General features: G+C 36.8%; 1 protein-coding gene across 12 annotated transcripts in view; it reads left to right on the top strand.

Moving 5' to 3' along the window:
• The window catches only part of NF1 (neurofibromin 1), a 289,382-nt gene that overhangs the window by 54,085 nt on the left and 213,477 nt on the right, over positions 1 to 21,820 (top strand). For all 12 annotated transcript variants that reach the window (XR_010408419.1, XR_010408418.1, XM_054510962.2 and 9 more), the window contains 4 exons: positions 7,438 to 7,581; positions 9,291 to 9,374; positions 13,554 to 13,744; positions 20,804 to 20,910. Coding sequence is in view for 10 of the 12 variants with exons in the window: in XM_054510962.2 (XP_054366937.1) it covers positions 7,438 to 7,581; positions 9,291 to 9,374; positions 13,554 to 13,744; positions 20,804 to 20,910 (526 nt within the window). In the remaining 2 variants the exon portion in view is untranslated. The remainder of the gene's footprint in view (positions 1 to 7,437; positions 7,582 to 9,290; positions 9,375 to 13,553; positions 13,745 to 20,803; positions 20,911 to 21,820) is intronic.

Consider the following 21,820-nt stretch of genomic DNA (forward strand, 5'->3'; position numbering starts at 1 on the left):
GCCATAAAAAAGAACGAAATCTTGCCATTTGCAACAACATGGGATGAAACTGGAGGGTATAATGTTGAATGAAATAAGTTGGAGAATGACATACCATATGATTTCATTCATGTCTGGAATTTAAGAAACAAAACAAGTGAGCAAAGAAAAAAAAGTCAAACCAAAAACAGACTTTTTTTTTTTTTTTAAGATTTTATTTATTTGCGAGAGAGAGAATGAGAGATAGAGAGCATGAGAGGGAGGAGGGTTAGAGGGAGAAGCAGGCTCTCTGCTGAGCAGGGAGCCCGATGTGGGACTCGATCCCGGGATTCCAGGATCATGACCTGAGCCGAAGGCAGTTGCTTAACCAACTGAGCCACCCAGGCGCCCCCCAAACAGACTTTTAAATACAGAGAACAAACTGATGGTTACCAGAGGGGAGGTAAGTGGGTCGGGGGATGGGTGAAATAGGTGAAGATTAAGAGTACACTTATCATCATGAGCACTGAATAATGTATAGAATTGTCGAATCACTATGTGGTACACCTGAAACTAATACAACATTATGTTAATTATACTGGAATTAAAAAAAAGTATATTGTTTAATTTCCACGATTTTGTGAATTTTCCAGTTTTAGTTTTGTTATTAATTTCCAACTGCATTCCATTGTGGTCAGAAAGGATACGTTGTATGATATATGTCTTTTAAAATCTATTGATATGTAATTTTTTGATCTACTTGTGGTCATCCTAGAAAATGTCCCACGTGTACTTGAGAAGAATGTGTATTCTGTTGTTTGGTAGAATGTTCTGTGATGTATGTTGGGTCTAGTTGGCTTATTGTGTTAAGTTGTCTATTTTTTTTTTTTTTTAAGATTTTATTTATTTGAGAGAGAGACAACACGAGCAGTGGGGAGGCCCAGAGGGAGAGGGAGAAGTAGACTCCCTGATGAACAGGGAGCCTGATGTGGGGCTCGATCCCAGGACCCTGGGACCATGATCTGAGCCAAAGGCAGACACCCAACCGACTAGGCCACCCAGGTGCCCCTAAGTCGTCTATTTTCTTATCTTCTGTCTGTTTTCTCCATTATTTTGAGTGGGTATTGAAGTCTCCAACTATATTGTGGAAGTAATTTACTCTTTAATTCTGTCAGTTTTTGCTTATATTTGGGTGGTCTGTCATTAGGTGTGTAAATGTTTATAAATATTCTATCTCCTTGCTGTACTGAACCTTTTATTAATAAATAATGTCCTTCTTTGTCTCATAACATTTTTTTTTTGGTAGCTTTATGGTTTTATTAACAAATACTACATACACATACATTGTCTATTCATTTCTTGGCTGTGCAGCCTGGCATTGGGATTGGTGACTCTGATGGCCAGCTTGGCTGCTTTTTCCACAATGGCTCTGCAGTTCTTGGAGGAGACATTGTGAGCAATCTCTGCATAGTAAGATTTGTTGCATATCAGCAGCACTTCAGGCTCTTTGACATTTTGAACTAGGAAATTCCGAAGCCATTGGGCAGCACATGCTTTGTTTTCTTACTGCTCCCATAACCAATGTTGGGCATCAAGATCTGGCCCTTGAGGGGCACCTGGGTGGCTCAGTTGGTTAAGCGACTGCCTTCGGCTCAGGTCATGATCCTGGGGTCCCGGGATCGAGTCCCGCATCGGGCTACCTGCTTAGCAGGGAGTCTGCTTCTCCCTCTCCCGCTCCCCCCTCTTGTGCTCTCTCTCTCTCACTCACTCTCTCAAATAAATAAATAAAATCTTAAAAAAAAAAAAAAAGATCTGGCCCTTGAATCTTCTGTGCACCCTATTGTCAATGCCTGGTTTCCACCACATGTGCTTAATTTTGACATATCGGTCTGACTGCTGCTGGATAAACTTCTTGGTCCTCTTTTTAACGATCTTGGGCTTCACCAGGGTCTGAGAGTGGCCATGATGCCTAGAAGGAGGTGGCTGCCACCTCTGTAGGCAGTGCAGAGGAAAAGAGGGGAAGGTCCTCATAACTTGTTTTGACTTAAAATCTGTTTTGTCTGATAATTTGTATAGCTACCTCTACTCTCTTTGCATGAAATACCTTTTTCCACCCTTTCACTTTCAGCCTGTTTGTGTCTTTAGATCTCAAGTGAGTCTCCTATAGGCAGCGTGTAGTTGGATCATGTGTTTTTATTTATTCTGCCAATTTCTGTCTTCTGATTGGAGAGTTTAATCCATTTACATTTAAAGTAATTACTGATAAGAAGGGATTTACTACTATCATTGTGCTATTGGTTCCCCTATGCCCTATAGCTTTTTTTGTCTCTCATTTTCTGCATTACTGTCTTCATTTGTATTTATTTTTTGCAGTGAAATGTTTAAATTCCTTTCTCATGTCCTTTTTGTGTATTCTACAGCTATTTTGTTTGTGGTTACCATGGGGATTACATTTAACATCCTAATGTTACAACACTCTCATTTGCATTTATACCAGCTTAATTCTGAGTTTTGACATTTAAATGGCATATATTCTTGTAACTATCAACATGGTCAAGATACAAGAAGTTTCAACACTCAGAGAATTCTCTCATACCCCTTTGGCCAGCAGAGGAGGTGGTGGCAAATCCTGAGGGGAACATCTATTGTCTTTCAGGGCAGAAGCCTTTGAATTGTCTTCGAACAAGTTTGCGAAGTGCTACTCTTACTAAGCAGTAATGGGCCACTACTGTAGACTGAGAAGATTCAGGGGAACCTGGAAATAGGAGATTTGGGGCCCACAGCCCACTTGTTTCCATTATATCTGTCAGAGTCTTATTCTTTCTCCTCAGGGCTCTGGTCTTGGCATAGCAGACTTGCCTTCTAGGGAATTTAACCTTTGGAGCCCAGCAACTCTGATAATTAAGTGTTGGTTCTGGTCCTTAGGTTTCTCTGTCCTCCTTTTACAAGAGAGGAGACTGTCTTTATATGCTTCCAGAGAGACCTTTTGGCTTTCATACTTAGCTTCTGATTGGCAGTGTGATCTTTTTTCCAGAGAGCAAAGATTTTAGTAATACTCTTTCAATTTCATTGCTTTTGTAGTTACTATTTTTCCTCCCTTGCCAGCTTTAAAATCCCTTCTTAGCATCTGCAGCCAGCTGCCCTGGAAGCCTAGTGCAGAAAGTTCATTAAGGTGTTCCTTTGGGATTAACACCTGGGAGGAGGGAGGATTGTGCAGATGCAGAATTCATGGTGCAATGCAGGTCCAGTGTTAGCTTTGGCCAACCCCTTTTGGGAGCTCTGGTGCTAGAATTGGCCCTTCTGAGTTGCCCAGAATTGGGCTTAGGTCCTTAGGCCTTTATATTGCTGTATCAGTTGGTCATTGGGTGGTGGGCTGCCCAGGAAGAGTTTGACCTTGGGTAGGGTCATTCTCTGCAGGTGAGGCAATCCCTGAAGGACTGACTGAGCACTTCTAGCAATTAAGGCAACAAGAAGGGGAGCTGGGGAGTGCCATAGTGTGTACTACAATTGCTCTGTATCCTCTAAGAGTGATTATCTTTATTACTGCCTTGCTTCTCCTAGATTTGGGTTTCATTTGTTCCAAAATTTGTTTCAGTTTTTTAGTATCATTATGAACTCATGGATTTAAATACATATATTTAGCAAACTTTGTGTTGACTTAAACATATAGAAGGATGCACAAATATATGCAAATATACAGCTTAATAAATGTTGACAGTGTAGACACACCAGTGTAACCGGACAGTGCTAGCAGTCCTTCCTCCTACATTTCCTTCTAGTCATTACCTGTTCTTTCCAAGGGTCTGTACCATCCTGACTTGAATTTATCTTGTCTTTGAAATTTATGTAACATAATCGTACAGTAAGTGATATTTTGTTCTGACTTTTCACTCATATTTTTGAGATTAAGCTTACAGTTGTAAGCCATTTATTTTTATTGCTATATAGTTTTTCTTTAAATATACTGCTTTTTAAAAAACCATTTCTGCTATTGGTAGACACCTGGAGTGTTTTCAGTTTATTAACGTGCTGTTATAAACATTTTTGCACATATCTTTTGGTGGACATACGTACATATTTCTGTTGGGTATATACCTAGTGAAATTGCTAGGAATGTATATATTTTTTTTAGTAGATAATGTCAGACATTTTTCAAAAAAGTTACAGATTTACACTCCTACTAGTAATGTATAAGAGTTCTAGTTTCTGGGGTGCCTGGCTGGCTCAGTTGGAAGAGCTTGCAACTCTTGATCTCAGGGTTGTGTGTTTGAGCCGTACGTTGGGTGTAGAGATTACTTAAATAAATAAATAAACTTAAAAAAAAAAAAAGAGTTCCAGTTGCTGCAGCTGACCCCTGTTTATGTAGGATGTAGCCCTCTGGAGCTTATAGTTGAAAATGGGTTTATTTTCTAGGTTTCCTCCACTAGCAGGTTCTGAACTCTAATCTTTTGTCTTCCTGAGGTTGTGAGACTTTGAAATTCTGCTTTGTTTCTCAGAAGTTTTTGGCTTAGCTTTTAAACCTTTTCCACCAGTTATGCATTTGAGGCCACCTCATGTCTTCAGTTTTGTCACTTAAGCCCTCACTGTCAACCCGTATTTCTGATGGTTTCTCTTTCCCTCCACAGAAGTACCTTGCTTGAAACATGACTTTTGGGCACACTCTCATTTTCTGTTGCAATGTTAGTCTGTCTTATTTTTTTTCTCATAGTAGCTTCACATATGATTTGACCACATTCTTTGCTCATTTTTTTTGGTGGGGGGAGGGGCAGAGGGAGAGGGAGAGGGAGAATCTTAAGCAGGCTCCAAGCCCAGTGTGGAGCCAGACATGTGGGGCTCAATCCCACCACCCTGAAATCATGACCTGAGCTGAAATCAAGAGTCAGACACTTAACTGACTGAGCCACCCAGGTGCCCCATGCTGTTGCTCATTTCTTTTTTCTTTTTCTTTCTTTCTTTCTTTCTTTCTTTCTTTCTTTCTTTCTTTCTTTCTTTCTTTCTTTCTTTCTTTCTTTCTTCCTTCCTTCCTTCCTTCCTTCCTTCCTTCCTTCCTTCCTTCCTTCCTTCCTTCCTTTCTTCCTTTCTTTCTTTTCTTTTCTTTTCTTTCTAAGATTTTATTTGACAGAGAGAGTGAGAGAGCACAAATAGGGGGAACAGTAGAGGGAGAGGGAGAAGCAGGCTCCGCCAAGCAGGGAGCCTGATGCGGGGCTCCATCCCAGGACCCTGGGATCATGACCTGAGCCAAAGGCAGATGCTCAACTGCCTGAGCCACCCAGGTGCCCCTACTGTTGCTCATTTCTATGTGAAATTAGTTTTCCTGAATTGGTGGGAGGGAAATGTGAGCCAGGATAGCTCTTTATCTTCATGGCTCTAGAGCTCTTCTATTTCGTGAAATTAAACAAATACATCATCTCATCCTTTCTGAGCTCCTTTAGCTTTCTTCCTCTTTACCACCTTTATCTAGACCTTTTTCCTTTGCCCCTGTTGTCCCTGTTGTCAATTTGGAGTGAATCTCATCAATTTCTTCTCGGTGTGGGCTTCATCCTAAAATGGGGTGCTTCGTCAGCTGGTTAGTTTAGAACTGTGCTGCCCATTGGTGTCCAATAGCTACTTAAATTTAAGTAAATTAAATAGAAGTTAACATTTGATTCCTCATCTGCATTAGCCATGTAACAAGTGCTTAATAGTCACCTGTGGCTATGGCTACTATATTGAGCATTGTTGATATAGTATATCACTGCAGAATGTTCTGTTAGGTAGTGGTGATTTAAAGTATGCGCTCTTCTCTTCAGGCATTGTTATAGACCTTTTGTACTCATGTGAAAATTGCAATATACAAAAAAAAACCCCCCTGTGTTTCAGCTAATGTTCTTTTTTTTTTTGGTCAGCTAATGTTCTTAAGATGGCCTGTTGTACTTTTCATTGAGAATGGCATAGAATTTTGGGATTTTCCTTTTGTCAGATCCATCAGACATTCTGCTTCCCTCTGCTTTCTTTTGCAGAGATGCTTATACCACACCAGTTTTGTAGCTGAAAGTGGTTTGTTCCTATTTGCTTGTATTTTGGGCTTTGTGGGGTGCCTTGTCCCCTGTTTTACTGAATTCACCTATTCATATGCTAATTGCATCTGGAAGCACCCTCAGAAACACACCCAGAAATAATGTTTAGCCAAATATCTGTATATCCTATGATCCAGTCAAGTTAACACATAAAATTAACCATTACAGAGCGAGTTGGTGAGATTTACAAGCTACACTACAGCCACTGCCTTCTTCTAAAATTCTCCTTTCTTAGGTCTTTCAGATATTTTTCCCTCTGTAACCTTTAAAATTAACATTATGTAATTCTGTAGCTCCTGTTAAACCCTAAAAATGCTTCCGCTCTTTTATTTAGTATTTATTATCAAATCAGTCATCTATTATTAACTGACTAGACAAACTTGGGCATGCCACTTAGTCTCTTTCCACTTTAAGTTGCACCATTTTAAAAATGAAAACACTGGGGGCACCTGGTGGCTCAGTCAGTTGAGCGTCTGCCTTCGGCTTGGGTTATGGTCTCAGGGTCCTGGGATCGAGCCCTGTATTGGGCTCCCTGCTCAGCGGGGAGTCTGCTTCTCCCTCTCCCTCTACCCCCCCCCCCCAGGTCATGATCTCTCTCTCTCTCTCACTTGCTTTCTCTGAGTAAATAAATACAATATTAAAAAACAAACAAGCAAACACTGGACTTAGGTTTGTTTTTTCGCAGAGGAACCTCACAAGTCTTCTCTCAGCATTAGCAGGATCTAATATTTAAACAGTAGATATACTCATGATGCTTTCAATACAAAATGCTACTTTTGAACAGCGTAGAGATGAACTTCTTGGCAGTGTGACTTAACTCATTCTCAGATAAATGTAAATGTGGTCCCCTTAAAAGATTTTTTTTTCTATGAAACTTACCTGTCTGTTGTTCTGTTACACTCTCAACTATGTACCTGAGGGTGGTCATCTTACCTGAATTAGTCTTACTGTGTTTATTCCAGGTTATATAGCTTATTCTCATTTCTGAAAAATCTACAGTTACTTGCCATATTGATTAGAGGTCTGGGGCATAGATGTTCTTGATCTGTTGTTCTTTTAATGCTGGAGTTCAGTGTATTAGGGAAAGGATTGTATGCATTTTATTGCGGGCATTCTCTGAAATAATTTTTAGCTACAAGGAAATAGCTCTATTTCTGTGAGTCATCATCTCTCATGTAATACTGGGTAAAGTTTTAATTTTGTAGGTAGAGGTTTACGACTTCTGGAAAGAAAGTTGCAAAAATTGAAATTTCAAGAGTTTTAGATTTGCTATAAATGCTAATCTGTATTGAAAATTGGAGCTTGAGATACAAACAGGTCACTGTGGCTGATAAAAATTTTCCTAAAATCTCATGAGTTTCAATGAGAAATAGTTCTTTTTAGTCGTTTTCATGTGTAAGCTAACATTTTCTTTTTCCCTTAGCTTCCAATAAAAACAGGACAACAGAACACGCATACCAAAGTCAGTACTGAACACAACAAGGAATGTCTTATTAATATTTCCAAATACAAGTTTTCTTTGGTTATCAGCGGCCTCACCACTATCTTAAAGAATGTTAACAATATGGTGAGTATTTGGGTCATTGTTTTGTGGGGGAATTTCCTTTGGTTTGTTTTTGATTTAAAGACTTACAGCAGCATATTTTGAAGTATGGAAAGTCCTTTTCTGTGGACTCTGAATATAAACACTCATTGTATTTTGTGAATGAGCACAGGTAACCCTTAACTTTCATTTTAGTTTTTGATTTTTTTCTCTTAAATACTTCTCTTATTTGTGACCCTATCTTTTCTTTTTATTTTTTTGGAATTAGGATTTCATACAGACTTTAGGTTATATATAAATTGATTACATAGTAAACTATTAAAATCTTTTCCTTAGCTGCTGCTTTGAGTATTTACTTATTAGATTGTCCTAGTCCTAAGTAGACAGAAAATAAAATAGGACCTTGTAGTGTTAAAATGTGAGATTGCTTTTATGAAGATACCGTTTTATTTCCTTCCTCCTGTAACCTGTGACAGATTCTATAGTAGTTAGAGATCCCATTGTTGAAATGATTTTCCTCAAATAGCAATTTCAACAAGTAATTCCACTGTCAAAAGCTCGCAGTTGCCTTTTTTTCCTGTTTTATAAAACCTATTTACATTCTCTAGACTTCAAGTTACTCCAACAGTTCTGTCTCTGTACCTTTCAACATTATCATTTGTCCCAACTCTCTTGGGTGATTCCTTCCTGTCAGTTCCTATCTAACATCTCCTTCATACTCAGTTCAAAACAACGATTTGGATATTTCTTGATTTATTCCGAACTGTTTTTTCTGTCTTTAGCACTTCTAACCACAATTTATATTGTTTGTATTGAGCTTTGAGCTGACTTCTGATTTTAGATTGTGAAAATCAGTCCCATTTTTACAGTCACATCTTTGGTGTGTTTTCTTTTTAAAGATTTGGTTAGACAATGCCCCAAACTTAGAAAATTGGTAAATTGGAGGTGTGGGCAATCATTTGCCATACAAAGAAATTTTTTCTTTATAGAAAAAAATTAAGATTTTTTTCTGAAGAAAGCAGGACTTCTTATGAATATGTAAAATGCTTTATAGAAATACATTTAAGATTTTGTGGTGCTCTTCTGTTGCACAGTGTGTGGGGCCTGGTGATAGGATTTTGCTTATATAAACATGTGGCTGTGTTCCCAGTTAGATGAAAATATTTTAGTATTGGAACCTTCTTTTCAAAACAAAAACAAAAGCAGTATTGTGATACTAGCATTCATTTAGTGCTTATTGAGTAAACTTAATTGTGGGAACCATAGTTTCTTGTTGGTAAATAGCATAGTATTAAATTTAAGGATTGCGAATGCCTTAAATTCACTGTAATTGGTGTTATAGTACTTTGTTGCTGTAAGAATTGAGACTTTGATTATTTTGTGGCATTGAAGTGTGATTAAATGTTCAATGCAAGATTCTGGTTAAGATCTATATGTATATCTAAATCCTGTATATTTTAAAAGTATAAACCAAGTTATTTTCTTTTACTTTATAAGATTAATGATAGACTATAATAAATGCCAACATTTTTGTTTGCCTGGGAATTTATTTCATGTGAGCCTTAAGATAAAATCAGAAATAATAGATTTAAATATAGTCTAATCTGGGAGATAAAATGGAAGACTTGATTTTTTTTTTTCCTAATCCTTAGTCCCTCACTTTTCAGATGTGTGTTGATTTGTAGTAGAGAGTAATAGCCAACTTTTAGTGTTCTGAATATCTTTTCTTTTAGAGAATATTTGGAGAAGCTGCTGAAAAAAATTTATATCTCTCTCAGTTGATTATATTGGATACACTGGAAAAATGTCTTGCTGGGGTAAGTAAATCTAAAATAGGCAGATTTTGTGAATTCAGTTTTGAGAATGATCTGATGTACCAAAGTATAGATGTAGGCAAGAAAAGTCACATGGATTTTTTTGGTCTAAGACATATGAATATAAATTTTGTTAACAGAGCTAACAGTGTATACAAGTTTTCAAGAGAAAATTATTTTCTCATCTTTTGTAAATTAAATAAATACCAAGGTTACATAAAGTGTTATAAAGTGTTATGCTTGAGCCATATATCTCTGTCTCAGGTTGTTTAGAAAAGATTTTATGAAAAAGCCACTATTTGATTGATTGATTGATTGATTGATTGATTTTTAAAGATTTTATTTATTTATTTGAGAGAGAGAGAGCACATGAGAGGGGGGAGGGTCAGAGGGAGAAGCAGACTCCCTGCCGAGCAGGGAGCCCGATGCAGGACTCGATCCAGGGACTCCAGGATCATGACCTGAGCCGAAGGCAGTTGCTTAACCAACTGAGCCACCCAGGCGCCCCCACTATTTGATTTAATTAATTTCTCTAGATATTGTTAGGCCTGTGGCATTGCTTAGCTGTGAAAAAATGTGATGCAAAAAAATGACCAGGAGTAATCTTGTTCCCCCCCACACACCATTTCAGTATTTTACCTGATTTTAATATTTTACTTTTCAAATCTATATAAAAGGGGACTTTAAAAAATTACAACCATTACCCAGAGATCCTACCTTAAAAACACTTGTTATTGTGTAAATTATGAATATACAAAATAGTTATGTGGAGGACTAGTTGAGTACAAAACAGTTCTTTCTTAAGGTTCCTAAATAGTTATCTCAGTATGTTTCAACCATGACTTAATGAGAATTATTTCAAGAATATTTTTGTTGTATAAAGCAAGGTGTTTCTGTACTTCAATAGCCTTAATTCTTACTGGAACATGGTAGTTGTTTATGTAAAAATACATAAATTTTATACCTTCATTTTAAAGATCTATCTATTCATTATATATTAGAGTTATTATATTCCCTTTTCCTTTAGCACATCTTTTGCTTTTATTCAGAATTGCTTCTGTCTTCAACATGTTACAGTTGTTTCCTATAATAAACCTATATGGGCGGGACTTGGATATGAGGACTGATTGTGTGGTTGAGAAGAGAGGGAATGGGCAGTCATGTTTGAGGAAGGGGAAAAATAATTACATTCACTCAATTATGTATCCTGGGGGAAGAGGCATATTTAAGACTATAGGCAACAAAACCTAAGCATAACGTTTTAAACTCTTTTATTGACTCTTGACCATATTCCAAAATTGTTAGACAGTGTTTATAAGTTTTCTACTTAAATTGAAGGTGAGCTAGTTCTGTTTTTAGCTTGGTGCTTTCTATTAATTTGTGATATGCTGTTGTTCCTTTGTAAAATGGAGTGAAAGAGCAAAAGTGCTGTTAAATAAGATGATGTAATTGTGAAGGTGAACAGTTTTTAAACATCCTGAATCAGTTCTCTGTAGTGGTCTTGTTGCTTTGATTGTAAATATCAGTATATCAGCCATATCCATGTTTGAATGGGGGTCGGGTAGTTTATTGCCTCTATCAGTCTTATAGCTTTTCTATAGTAACATTTGTAATTGAGAGGTAATGGTAAATGTATTTTGGAGAACGATTACTGATATTATTGGCCCCTGTTTAATTGATACTCTTTGGAGATAACCTAATTAAAACTCTAATAAGTGGGCATAGTATAACTTATATAATGCATAAAATATATGTTATCTTTCTCTGTCCTATTGAAAATGTATGAATTTCTTTCATTGAATTTACAATTAAAAATAATTCTATTCATATTATCAAATAATTGTGTTTTCTTGGATCACCTTCAATGATAATTATGGTTGTCGGTTGATTTTCATTTTTAGATTGAAGTATGGTGAGGTAGTTCAAGAAGAAGTGAGCCTACAAGTACATGTTTGTCATATAAGTAGTTGAAATAGCTAAATGAAAATCATCAAATATTTACCGATATCATATTATGAGTAAAATTTTGTAGAATTTAAGCGATCTTTGTTCCTGCATATATGGCCATTATTCAAAAGACTGAATACTTCTGCAATTTTTACTTCAGCATTTCTGTTTGATATCAGCATTGCCACTTGAATTTTGGAGGTTTTTGTGATGTTTGTTTGCTGTCTGTATGTTTCAGTGTATTTACATCTGAAAGCACTTGGATTGCAATTAGAGAATCAACCATAGCACATAATTATACAAAATTTTATTTATTACCAAAATCGTCATTCATACGTGAATATTATTAGCTGTTAGGTGATATATTGATGTGGAACAGTGCATCTGCAGAATAGCTTATCCATTGGTTACTTTGTTAATTGTAGGGAAAAGATTTACTTTATAAAGTAGAGATCTTAATGTTAACAGCAAGGTTGTCAAGCTTGGTGTGTCATTAACATTGGAACCACCTGGCATTATGTACTCCTGATATGATACAATATGAATTTTACTGAGTTACCTGAAGTGTTTAACCTGAATTTAATCAGACCATTCGATTAAGGTTCCAGCTAAAGAAAATACACTAACTACAAGAACAAGTCATACTACTAAGAAATAATAGAATCAACAATATGGAACATTTTGTAAGGCCCATTTTCTTAAAGTCAATGTTATAGAAAATAAAAATGATGTATATGGAGTGTTGGGGGGGTGGTCGTTTTAGAATAAAGAGACTAAAGGAATCATGCTGCAATCATCTGAACCCTTTTTGAATCCTGATTGAATTAAAAAGAAGTTATGAGGGCGCCTGGGTGGCTCAGTTGGTTAAGCGTCTGCCTTGGGCTCAGGTCATGATCCCAGAGTCCTGGGATTGAGCCCTGTGTTGTGGGGCTCCCTGTTCAGCAAGGAGCCTGCTTCTCCCTCTCCTCCCTGCTTGCACTCTCTGTCGCTAGCTCTGTCTCTCTCTCTCTCTCAAATAAATAAATAAAATAAATAAATAAATAAATAAATAAATAAATAAATAAATAAAATCTTTTAAAAAAAAGTTATGAAAGACATTTTGGGGGCAGCTGGGGAAATTTGAATATAGATTGGGTATTAGCTGATGTAAGGGGAATTGGTTTTTTTGTTGTTGTTTGTTGATGTGGTGATTGTATTGAAGCTATATTGGAGAATGCCCTTATTTTTATTTTCTAAAGATTTTATTTATTTTAAAGAGAGAGAGAGTGTGTACACAAGAGGGGAGGGGAAGGGCGAGGGGTGGGGGGGAAGAGGGACAAGCAGACTGTGCACTGAGCGCAGAGCCTTCGGGCTCCATCTCATGACCCTGAGATCATGACAGCCGAAATCAAGAGTCCGTGGCCAGCCACCCAGGTGCCCCAAGAATGTCCTTATTTATTTTTTGAATGTCATTTTTAAGAGATGCTAAAGTACCTATGATGTTTGTAACTTACTTTGAAATGGCTCAACCAAAACAAAATTATTTGTAATAAGTAAATATCTGTTTTGGTCAGTCCACCCAAAGGCAGATGTGATTGTGCACCCAGGAATTTATTTGGATTTGAGACAGATGACACAATGCACTCACAAATAAATATGAGTAACGTTTATTTGGAACTCACAACAAACTTGGGATTCCTAAGAGTGGAAAGGCTTCTATAGGGATTTGATGAACAGGGGAGAAACAGGAGTGGTGGTGGGGAGAGGGGGATGCTAAGGAGGATGGATGGGGGGCTGGACTTTAATTGTGAAAAGAGGTGAAAGATGGAAAAAAAAAAGAAAAAAAGGTGAAAGATGGAACCATCCTGTTTATTAGACTGACTATAGATAGATACAGTGAACATGGTGAAATATTAACAGTTGTTGAGTATAGGTGATGAATATATGGGTGTTCAACTCTTATGTCTGTTTGAAAATTTTCAGGGACGCCTGGGTGGCTCAGTTGGTTAAGCCTCTGCCTTCGGCTCAGGTCATGATCCCAGGGTCCTGGGATCGAGTCCCACATCGGGCTCCTTGCTCAGCAAGGAACCTGCTTCTCCCTCTGCCTGCCTCTGTCTCTCTCTCTCTCTCTGATAAATAAATAAAATATTAAAAAAATAAAAAATAAAAAATAAAATTAAAAAAAATTTTGATACAGAAAATCTTTACATGTAAATTTAACAAAGTTTTAGAGTTATGTGATTATTTCTATTGCAGCAACCAAAGGACACAATGAGATTAGATGAAACAATGCTGGTCAAACAGTTGCTGCCAGAAATCTGCCATTTTCTTCATACCTGTAGGGAAGGAAACCAACATGCCGCTGAACTTCGGAATTCTGCCTCTGGCGTTTTATTTTCTCTCAGCTGCAACAACTTCAATGCAGTGTTTAGTCGGATTTCTACCAGGTTAGTGTATAAATCTATGTAGAACTGTTGTTAAGTAATGTAATTTTAGAAGTCTTTCTTTTGTCTGCATAAAAATAAAAAGTTGATAGAAATGAATTTGACTTGGACTTTTGTATAAATTTTATACATTGATTTCTTTGACATTTTTATTATGCAATATTGTGATACTGGTGTGTACAATTAAATGTGAGTACTGTTATGAAGTTGAAAATCCAAATTTTAGGAAAACATCACTCATGATGAGGTTTTTGTTTTAACACTAGGTATAAATTTTTAGTTGGGCTCTTTAATATTATTCCTTTAAATGGAATTAGCTAATCAGATAGAATAATTGAGAAGAGTAGTCAGATTTCTGATAATCTCACAGCTCTGTTCTTTATCACAAGATCCTAAGTTACCAAGCAAAAAAAAAAAAAAAAAACCCTAACGATATGGAAGCACAAGGAAGTAATTGCAAAGTAGACTTCTCCAGAAAGTAGACTGTGTTTTAAGTGTATGAATTCTAAAAGCTCCCATTTTTTGAGTATTTACAGCATATGTTGTGCTGTTTTATCCTCATAGTATCTTTGAAATGTAGGTGCTACTTCCCCTAGTTTACAGGTAAACTAATCCTAAAGAATTTATTAAGGCACTTTGCCAAATAATGGAGGACCCCAAATTTTAAAATCAGACCAGTTTCAGAGTCTGTTAAGTTCATTATACCAGGCTGCTACTCTATACTTCCATTTTAACCATATTTTTATGAAATCTTTTTTATGATTTTTTTACTGTTGTGCTTCAGGATTATATGATAAATGTGATTTAAGCTTTTAATGATGATTAAAAATCACCATGTGATCATCAGTTGTGAAGAAATTGGTATATAGATGGTGCTATATGGAATAATGACCTATGGTAGCAAGTGACTCTGGAACTTGCTTTCATGCAAATGATTTGCCATCTCGTGCAAGAAGAGTCAAATGGGTCCTTAAATATGACCAAGTAGGAAGTATAACATGAATCACTTAGTGATTTAGTGAATATAAGACTAATATAGAATGTGGAAAAACAGCCCTGTTTGTTTATTGATACATCCTTCATCTTTTGACTTGTGTGAACAGTGGACTTCCATTAGTCAGCTTTGTTCATTCTTCTGTTGTTTTCCAACAGGTGTGAATGGAATATGCATCATAATTTGAGAGTTTGTGCTATAGTGTTTTGGGGGACTTGGCTAACTTCAAAATCCTGCTGTTTTTTTAATTAAAAATGGTATTTCTATAGTCATGATGCTAGGCAACAGTATTCTTCAATCCCTCATCAGAACTGGTGCAAAGAAAATTAAATTTTGTTTAATGGGATAATATGATTGATACTGTTAGGTAATGTTTATACAATAGAACAATGTCTTCATGAAATCTTTTGAGGGATAACATTTTATATTCTGAGTAATATTAAACTAGTTGAAGTAGCAAGGTAACCGACACCTAGGGAAGAGGAGGTTTGAAAATTATAAAAGAAAAAACAAAACCCCTTTGTTTAAGTGACTACTATACCAGCTCACTATTTGAAATAATCTTAGATTGGAGGTGAAAATTACCGAAATATTAAAATATTTTTTAGTCTATCCGAACATAAGTTGCTTTATAAAATACAGCACATGTGCCACCTTTTAAAAACTCTAGAAATTTTCCAGTCACCAAAGGTATCATTTTATAGGATTTTGCAGCATCAATGCATGTAAATATAGACAACTTTTGTGTATTTCCTGAACCTTACTGTTTCTAGAAGAAAAGTTAAATGTCTCCAGAATAAGCTAGTTTCTGTAGCTTGGAGTGGACAGACTGCTCAGAAATGGGATCTTTGAAATACATGTTTTAGACAGCTGCATTTCATGTAGCTTTTGCCAGAAATAGGAGCTGATCTTGTTAGAGGACCACTCACCTAAAAGACCATTATGATGGCTTAATTTAGATGTAGATATCATAGCTGTCATAGCATTAGGTGACTTAAAATATACAAGGGATTAGATGGCAGTTCTTTCTTTTTTTTAAAGATTTTATTTATTTGAGAGTGAGAGTTTGAGAGAGCAATAGAGCACCAGTGGGGGAGGGGGAAGGGGCAGAGGGAGAGGGAGAAGCAGAATCCCCACTTAGCAGGGATCCTGACCCAGGGTTGGATCCCAGGACCCTGGGATCATGATCTGAGCCGAAGGCAGACGCTTAACTGACTGAGCCACCCAGGTGTCCCTAGAATGGCAGTTCTTTCTGAAGATTGATTTTGTATCTCATATATAATAGATGAACCAATATCATGAAAATTTACTGTTTGACTATTCTACCTGTCCACAAATGTTTCTCTTTTAGGATTAACATTAACTTTTGATATTTCTGACCTTTGATTTTTTTTTTTAAAGGAATATGGGCTACAGATCTTAAGAATCCTTCTGCTGAAGTATACCATGTTCTGCAGCTCATGGTACTCTCTTATATGGAGGATGAGCTGCTATGTCCACAGAATTACTGTATAGTTGCACTAGATCTAATTGTTTTATAGTGGGAGGGTCCTGCAGAATATCTGATTTGACATAATACCAGAAGCAGAAGACTCAGTGATTTTAAAAGTTCTATTTGATTCTTTTTTTTTTTTCCTTTTTAGAGAAGGGGGAGGGGCAGAGGGAGAGAGAGAATCTTAAGCAGGCTCCATGCCCAGTGTGGAGCCCAACGTGGGGCTTGATTTCAGAACCCTGAGCTCATGACCTGAGCCGAAATCAAGAGTGAGACGCTTAACTGACTGAGCCATCCAGGTGCCCCCAAAGTTCTATTTGATTCTTTTTCTTTTTTTTAAAAATTTTATTTATTTATTTGACAGAGAGAGACACATGAGCGAGGGAACACAAGCAGGGGGAGTGGGAGAGGGAGAAGCAGTCTTCCCATGGAGCAGGGAGCAGGGAGTCCGATGCGGGGCTCGATCCCAGGACCCTGGGATCATGACCTGAGCCGAAGGCAGATGGTTAACGACTGAGCCACCCAGGCACCCAAAGTTCTATTTGATTCTTTTACAGATTTGATTTTTTTTTATGGTTTCTTATTCTTCTTAATAGTTTTAAATTTTTATATGGCTATAATCATTTAAAACGTATTTTATATTCTCTTAAGATCTAAATAATTTCATATACTTGTATGTGCCAGTTCTCATTCATAGGAATGGTTTCCTCTCTTTTCTGTAAACTTTGATTACAAATTCATCTCTAGTGCACATCTGTATTTTCTTTGGGAATCTCTTGTAGCTGTGGGAGTGTCCTAGTGATGGTTTTTGCATTTGCTTTTGCTAAGTGCCCAGCTCTGGACTTTTTTTTGTTTTTGGTTAATTTCTCATTCCCAGATTGTATGAATAATGTAAATGTGGACCTCAAACCCTTATAAGGTAACAGCTCTGGGTGACTTTTTCCCCTACCCAAAACAGCCGGAGCAGACAGACATCTTATGTTAGTAGATTTTTTTATCTCCTTCCACTCTCCTTTCATTCCATCTCTCTCTGTGCAACTCACATTTAAGGAATTGCATAGTTCTTGCTAGTCATGTTTTTTGCAGGGCCCCAGTTCTATTCCCTGCATTATTAGGGTATAAAGCTTTGTATCCAGTCCCACATAGATGTTAGCCACAAACCCCGAGGTTAAGGAGAGGAAAAAACCTAGCTCCTGTGCTTCCTTTGTCGCAAAGTCAGACCATGTCTTCAAAACCATCTCTGGTTTTTAGATTCCTCTCATTTCTGCACCTGGGTGGATGGGGGCTGTTTATCTTATTTTCTTTCTTTCTTTTTTTTTTTTTTTCCTTTTTTTCAGAGAGGGAGAGAGTGAGAAAGGTGGGGAGGAGCAGAGGGAGAGGGAGAGAAAGAATCTCAAGCAGATTCCCCACTGAGTACAGAGCCCGATGAGGGGCTCAAGCTCACAACCCTGAGATCATGACCTGAGCTGAAATCAAGAGTCGGACCTTAACCAACTGAGCCTTCCAGGCACTTTTATTTTATTTTATTTCTATACATTTTAAATATCTTTTTGTTGTACCTGGTCTTTCTAGATGTTTTAATAAGATTTCTACTTTACTTCTTTTGCTCCAACTACCCTTTGATTTCTGTCCTTCAGAAATGATGTTTAAGCCTCACAAAATACCCCTTCCCTATGGAAATACTGGGCTGTAAAAAGAATTAAACTTTTTTTCCATTTTTTCACAACTGCAAGAGTCAGCTTTTCAGAAGTTGGTGTTGCTGATTTATTAAGTTGTATTTCCTAAGGAATCATATACCATATTTCCTAGGCTCTTTGCATCAGTTGTGGAATTTTTAGCATGTAAATCAGTATTGAGGACCTTGTCATTCCCAGTGTGAACTACTAAGCTTTTCTCACCCTGATGATATGAAGAGCTTTAGTGGAAGTGCTTAGAATAATTTTAATGTTAGCTATACATTTGCAGGCTAAAGTTAGTGAAAAAGGAATTTGAGAAGGAAGAAATTGGATTGATATCACTTTTAGCAACTGAAGGTTTAGTATGATGATTAATGTCAGTTTTAGACTGCATTAAAATGGCCACAATTCGAGTTAATATTATGAGTGAGATTTTGTAGTATTTGTGCTTTTTCACTATATCTCTCTCTCTCTGCATTTATGAACATTAGTAATTCCATTCATGTGCTTACATTTTTGATATCTTAATTGAAGTAATGAGTATTCCTCATTAGGAAGCACAATTCAGTAGATTAACAATGTCAGCTTTTGAAAAGCTGACTTCTCACAGCAAAGGAAACAAGACGACAAAACCAAAAGACAACTGACAGAATCTGGGAGAAGATATTTATAAATGACATATCAGATAAAGGGCTAGTATCCAAAATCTGTAAGGAACTTACCAAACTCAACACCTAAAAAACAAATAATCCATTCAAGAAGTGGGCAGAAGACCTGAACAGACATTTCTCCAAAGAAGACATACAAGTGGCCAACAGACACATGAAAAAGTGCTCAACATCGCTCGGCATCAGGGAAATCCAAATCAAAACCTCAATGAGATAGCACCTCACACTAGTCAGAATGGCTAAAATTAACAAGTCAGGAAACGACAGATGTTGGCGAGGATGCGGAGAAAGGAGAACCCTCTTACACTGTTGGTGGGAATGCAAGCTGGTGCAGCCACTCTGGAAAACAGTATGGAGGTTCCTCAAAAAGTTGAAAATAGAGCTACCATATGATCCAGCAATTGCACTACTGGGTATTTACCCCACAGATACAATGTAGTGATCCGAAGGGGCCCCTGCATCCCAATGTTTATAGCAGCAATGTCCACAGTAGTCAGACTATGGAAAGAGCCCAGATGTCCATTGACAGATGAATGGATAAAGAAGATGTGGTGTGTATATGTGTATATATACATACACACACACAGTGGAATATTACTCTGCCATCAAAAAAATGAAATCTTGCCATTTGCAATGATGTGGATGGAACCAGAGGGTGTTATGCTAAGCAAAATAAGTCAATCAGAGAAAGACAATTATATGATCTCACTGTTATCTGGAATTTAAGAAACAAAAGAGGATCATAGGGGAAGAAAGGAAAAAATAAAACAAGATGAAACCAGGGAGGGAGACAAACCATAAGAGACTTTTTTTTTTTTTTTAAGATTTTATTTATTTGACAGAGACACAGCGAGATTGGGAGCACAAGCAGGGGGAGTGGGAGAGGGAGAAGCAGGTTTCCCACTGAGTAGGGAGCTCGACGTGGGACTCAATCCCAGGACCCTGGGATCATGACCTGAGCCAAGGGTAGACACTTAACTGACTAAGCCACCCAGATATCCCCCATAAGAGACTCTTAACCATAGGAAACAAACTGAGGGTTGCTCGAGCTGAGGGAAGTTGGAGGATGGTGTAACTGGGTGATGTGCGTTAAGGAGGGCATGTGATGTAATGAGCACTGTATATTATATAAGACTGATGAATCACTGATGTCTATCTGAAAGCAATAATATGTTACATGTTAATTAATTGAATTGACTATAAATAAATAAAGCAAGCAAATAAAATAATAAAAGAAAATCTGACTTCTGTGGTTGTTAGTGAGAGATGGAGGAAAAATTTTATTCAGACTTAAGTGAATTTTTTTATGAGTTTAACAAAATCTATTTTTGTTAAGTGTTAAATTTTTCTGCTTTTGTGGTAACTTCATATTTAGTATAAGGGAAATTTGGGGTTTGGAAAGATTCTTGTCTTTACAAGAAGTTTTGTGAGGGAGGGACATTAATCAAATAATCACATAAATACACGTATAGATTGTGAAAAGTACAAGGAATAAATGCTTACTCATTTTTTCAATATGAAGTAAATGTATCCTATAGATGTAGATAAAATATCATTTATGTTTCTGAAGTCTAATTGATGTAATCAGAAGTTAATAAATTTATTTTCATTACAGAAAAATTTTAAAAATACACAAATAGCACAGAGACTGGTATTTCAAATACTTATATATCTCTCTGCTTCAGTAGTTCTCTGCATGCTGTGATTTTTTTGTTTAGATAAAAATTGTATAAATTTGAGGTATACAACATAATGATTTGATTTATGTATACACAGTGAAGTCTACTGGATTATCTTGGCTTCTTTTATCATATCTCCCAGGTAGTTATGTACCTGTGAATTTTATAAGAAGTATTTATTGTCTTATTTATTTTTTTTAAATGTATTTTTTTAAAGATTTTATTTATTCATTTGAGACAAAGAGACAGAGAGAGAGAGAGAGACAGAAACAGAGAGAGAACATGAGCAGGGAGAAAGGCAGAGGGAGAGGGAGAAGCAAACTCCCCACTGAGCCAGGAGCCCGATGTGGGGCTCGATCCCAGGACCCTGGGATCATGACCTGGGCCGAAGGCAGACGCTTAACCATCTGAGCCACCCAGGCGCCCCTATTGTCTTATTTTTTTATGTATATTTTTTCTTATAAACTCATCATTGGGGTGAGAAGAATCTGTTCAGTTCAGAATTTTGAACTTTCCTTAAGATAGTAAATTATTTTTGGTTTTTACTTTTCAGATTACAGGAATTGACTGTTTGTTCAGAAGACAATGTTGATGTTCATGATATAGAATTGTTACAGTATATCAATGTGGATTGTGCAAAATTAAAACGACTACTAAAGGGTAAGTTTAAATGTAAGATATATTTGAGACTGATCACTGTGAGTGAAAAACCAGTGTTTGAATGTATGAATTGTCCTAATTGTGTTGAACTAGAACATCAAAGTGGATTTTATAATGCAAATGTTCTTGTGAAATGGATAATAATGCTTAATGGTTCAATAATTTTTGAGCCTTTGAAAACAAAAAAATGAGTATCTTAAATCTTGGTAATGGAAAGTTTTGTTCAACTACAAGTTTTGCTTTAACAAAGAGAACATACAGGGGCTGTTACTTAATTTTTCTAGAATTTTATTTCTTAAGGATAGTTATAGGTTATAGAAGTTACCTGTTTAGCTGTTGTAGTGCTAAAAGCAGATTGTTTAGCAGGATATCAAAGTTCCTTTGCAGAATGGAACCAGAAGATTGTGATTTTATGACAATAGGAGGAATTGAGACGGGCATCTCATTTCTGATACTTGTGTTTTCACCTCTGTTACTGACTTTCTGACTGACTTTGCAGAATTAGTTTCTTACCTTTTCAGTGCTTTTTGCTTCCTTGTAGAACATTTCAGTTATAATCCCATCTGGTGACATTATAATGCTTAATATGTGATTTCATTTAGTTTTTAAAGATTTATTTCAGAGAGTGGGGGGGGGGGGATGGGAAGGGGCAAAGGGGAAGAGAGAGAAATCCAAGCAGACTCTGCGCTGAGCTTGAGCCAGATGTGGGCTTGCTCCCATGACCCGAGATCATGGCCCCAGCTGAAACCAAGAGTGGGACACCTAACCGACTGTGCCACCCAGGCGCCCCTTAATATGTGATTTTATAGCTTTGGAAAATGCTTTGCAAGATTATGTTGATTAAAATAAACAGTCTCAAGGAATTGAGAGAATTTTTGTGATAAGCATGAAAGTGTTATTTAAATAAAAT

This window comes from Mirounga angustirostris, unplaced genomic scaffold, assembly GCF_029215605.1.
Source record: "Mirounga angustirostris isolate CCGP_5_RB_7025 unplaced genomic scaffold, mMirAng1.0.hap1 SCAF_17, whole genome shotgun sequence".
NCBI lineage: Eukaryota > Metazoa > Chordata > Mammalia > Carnivora > Phocidae > Mirounga > Mirounga angustirostris.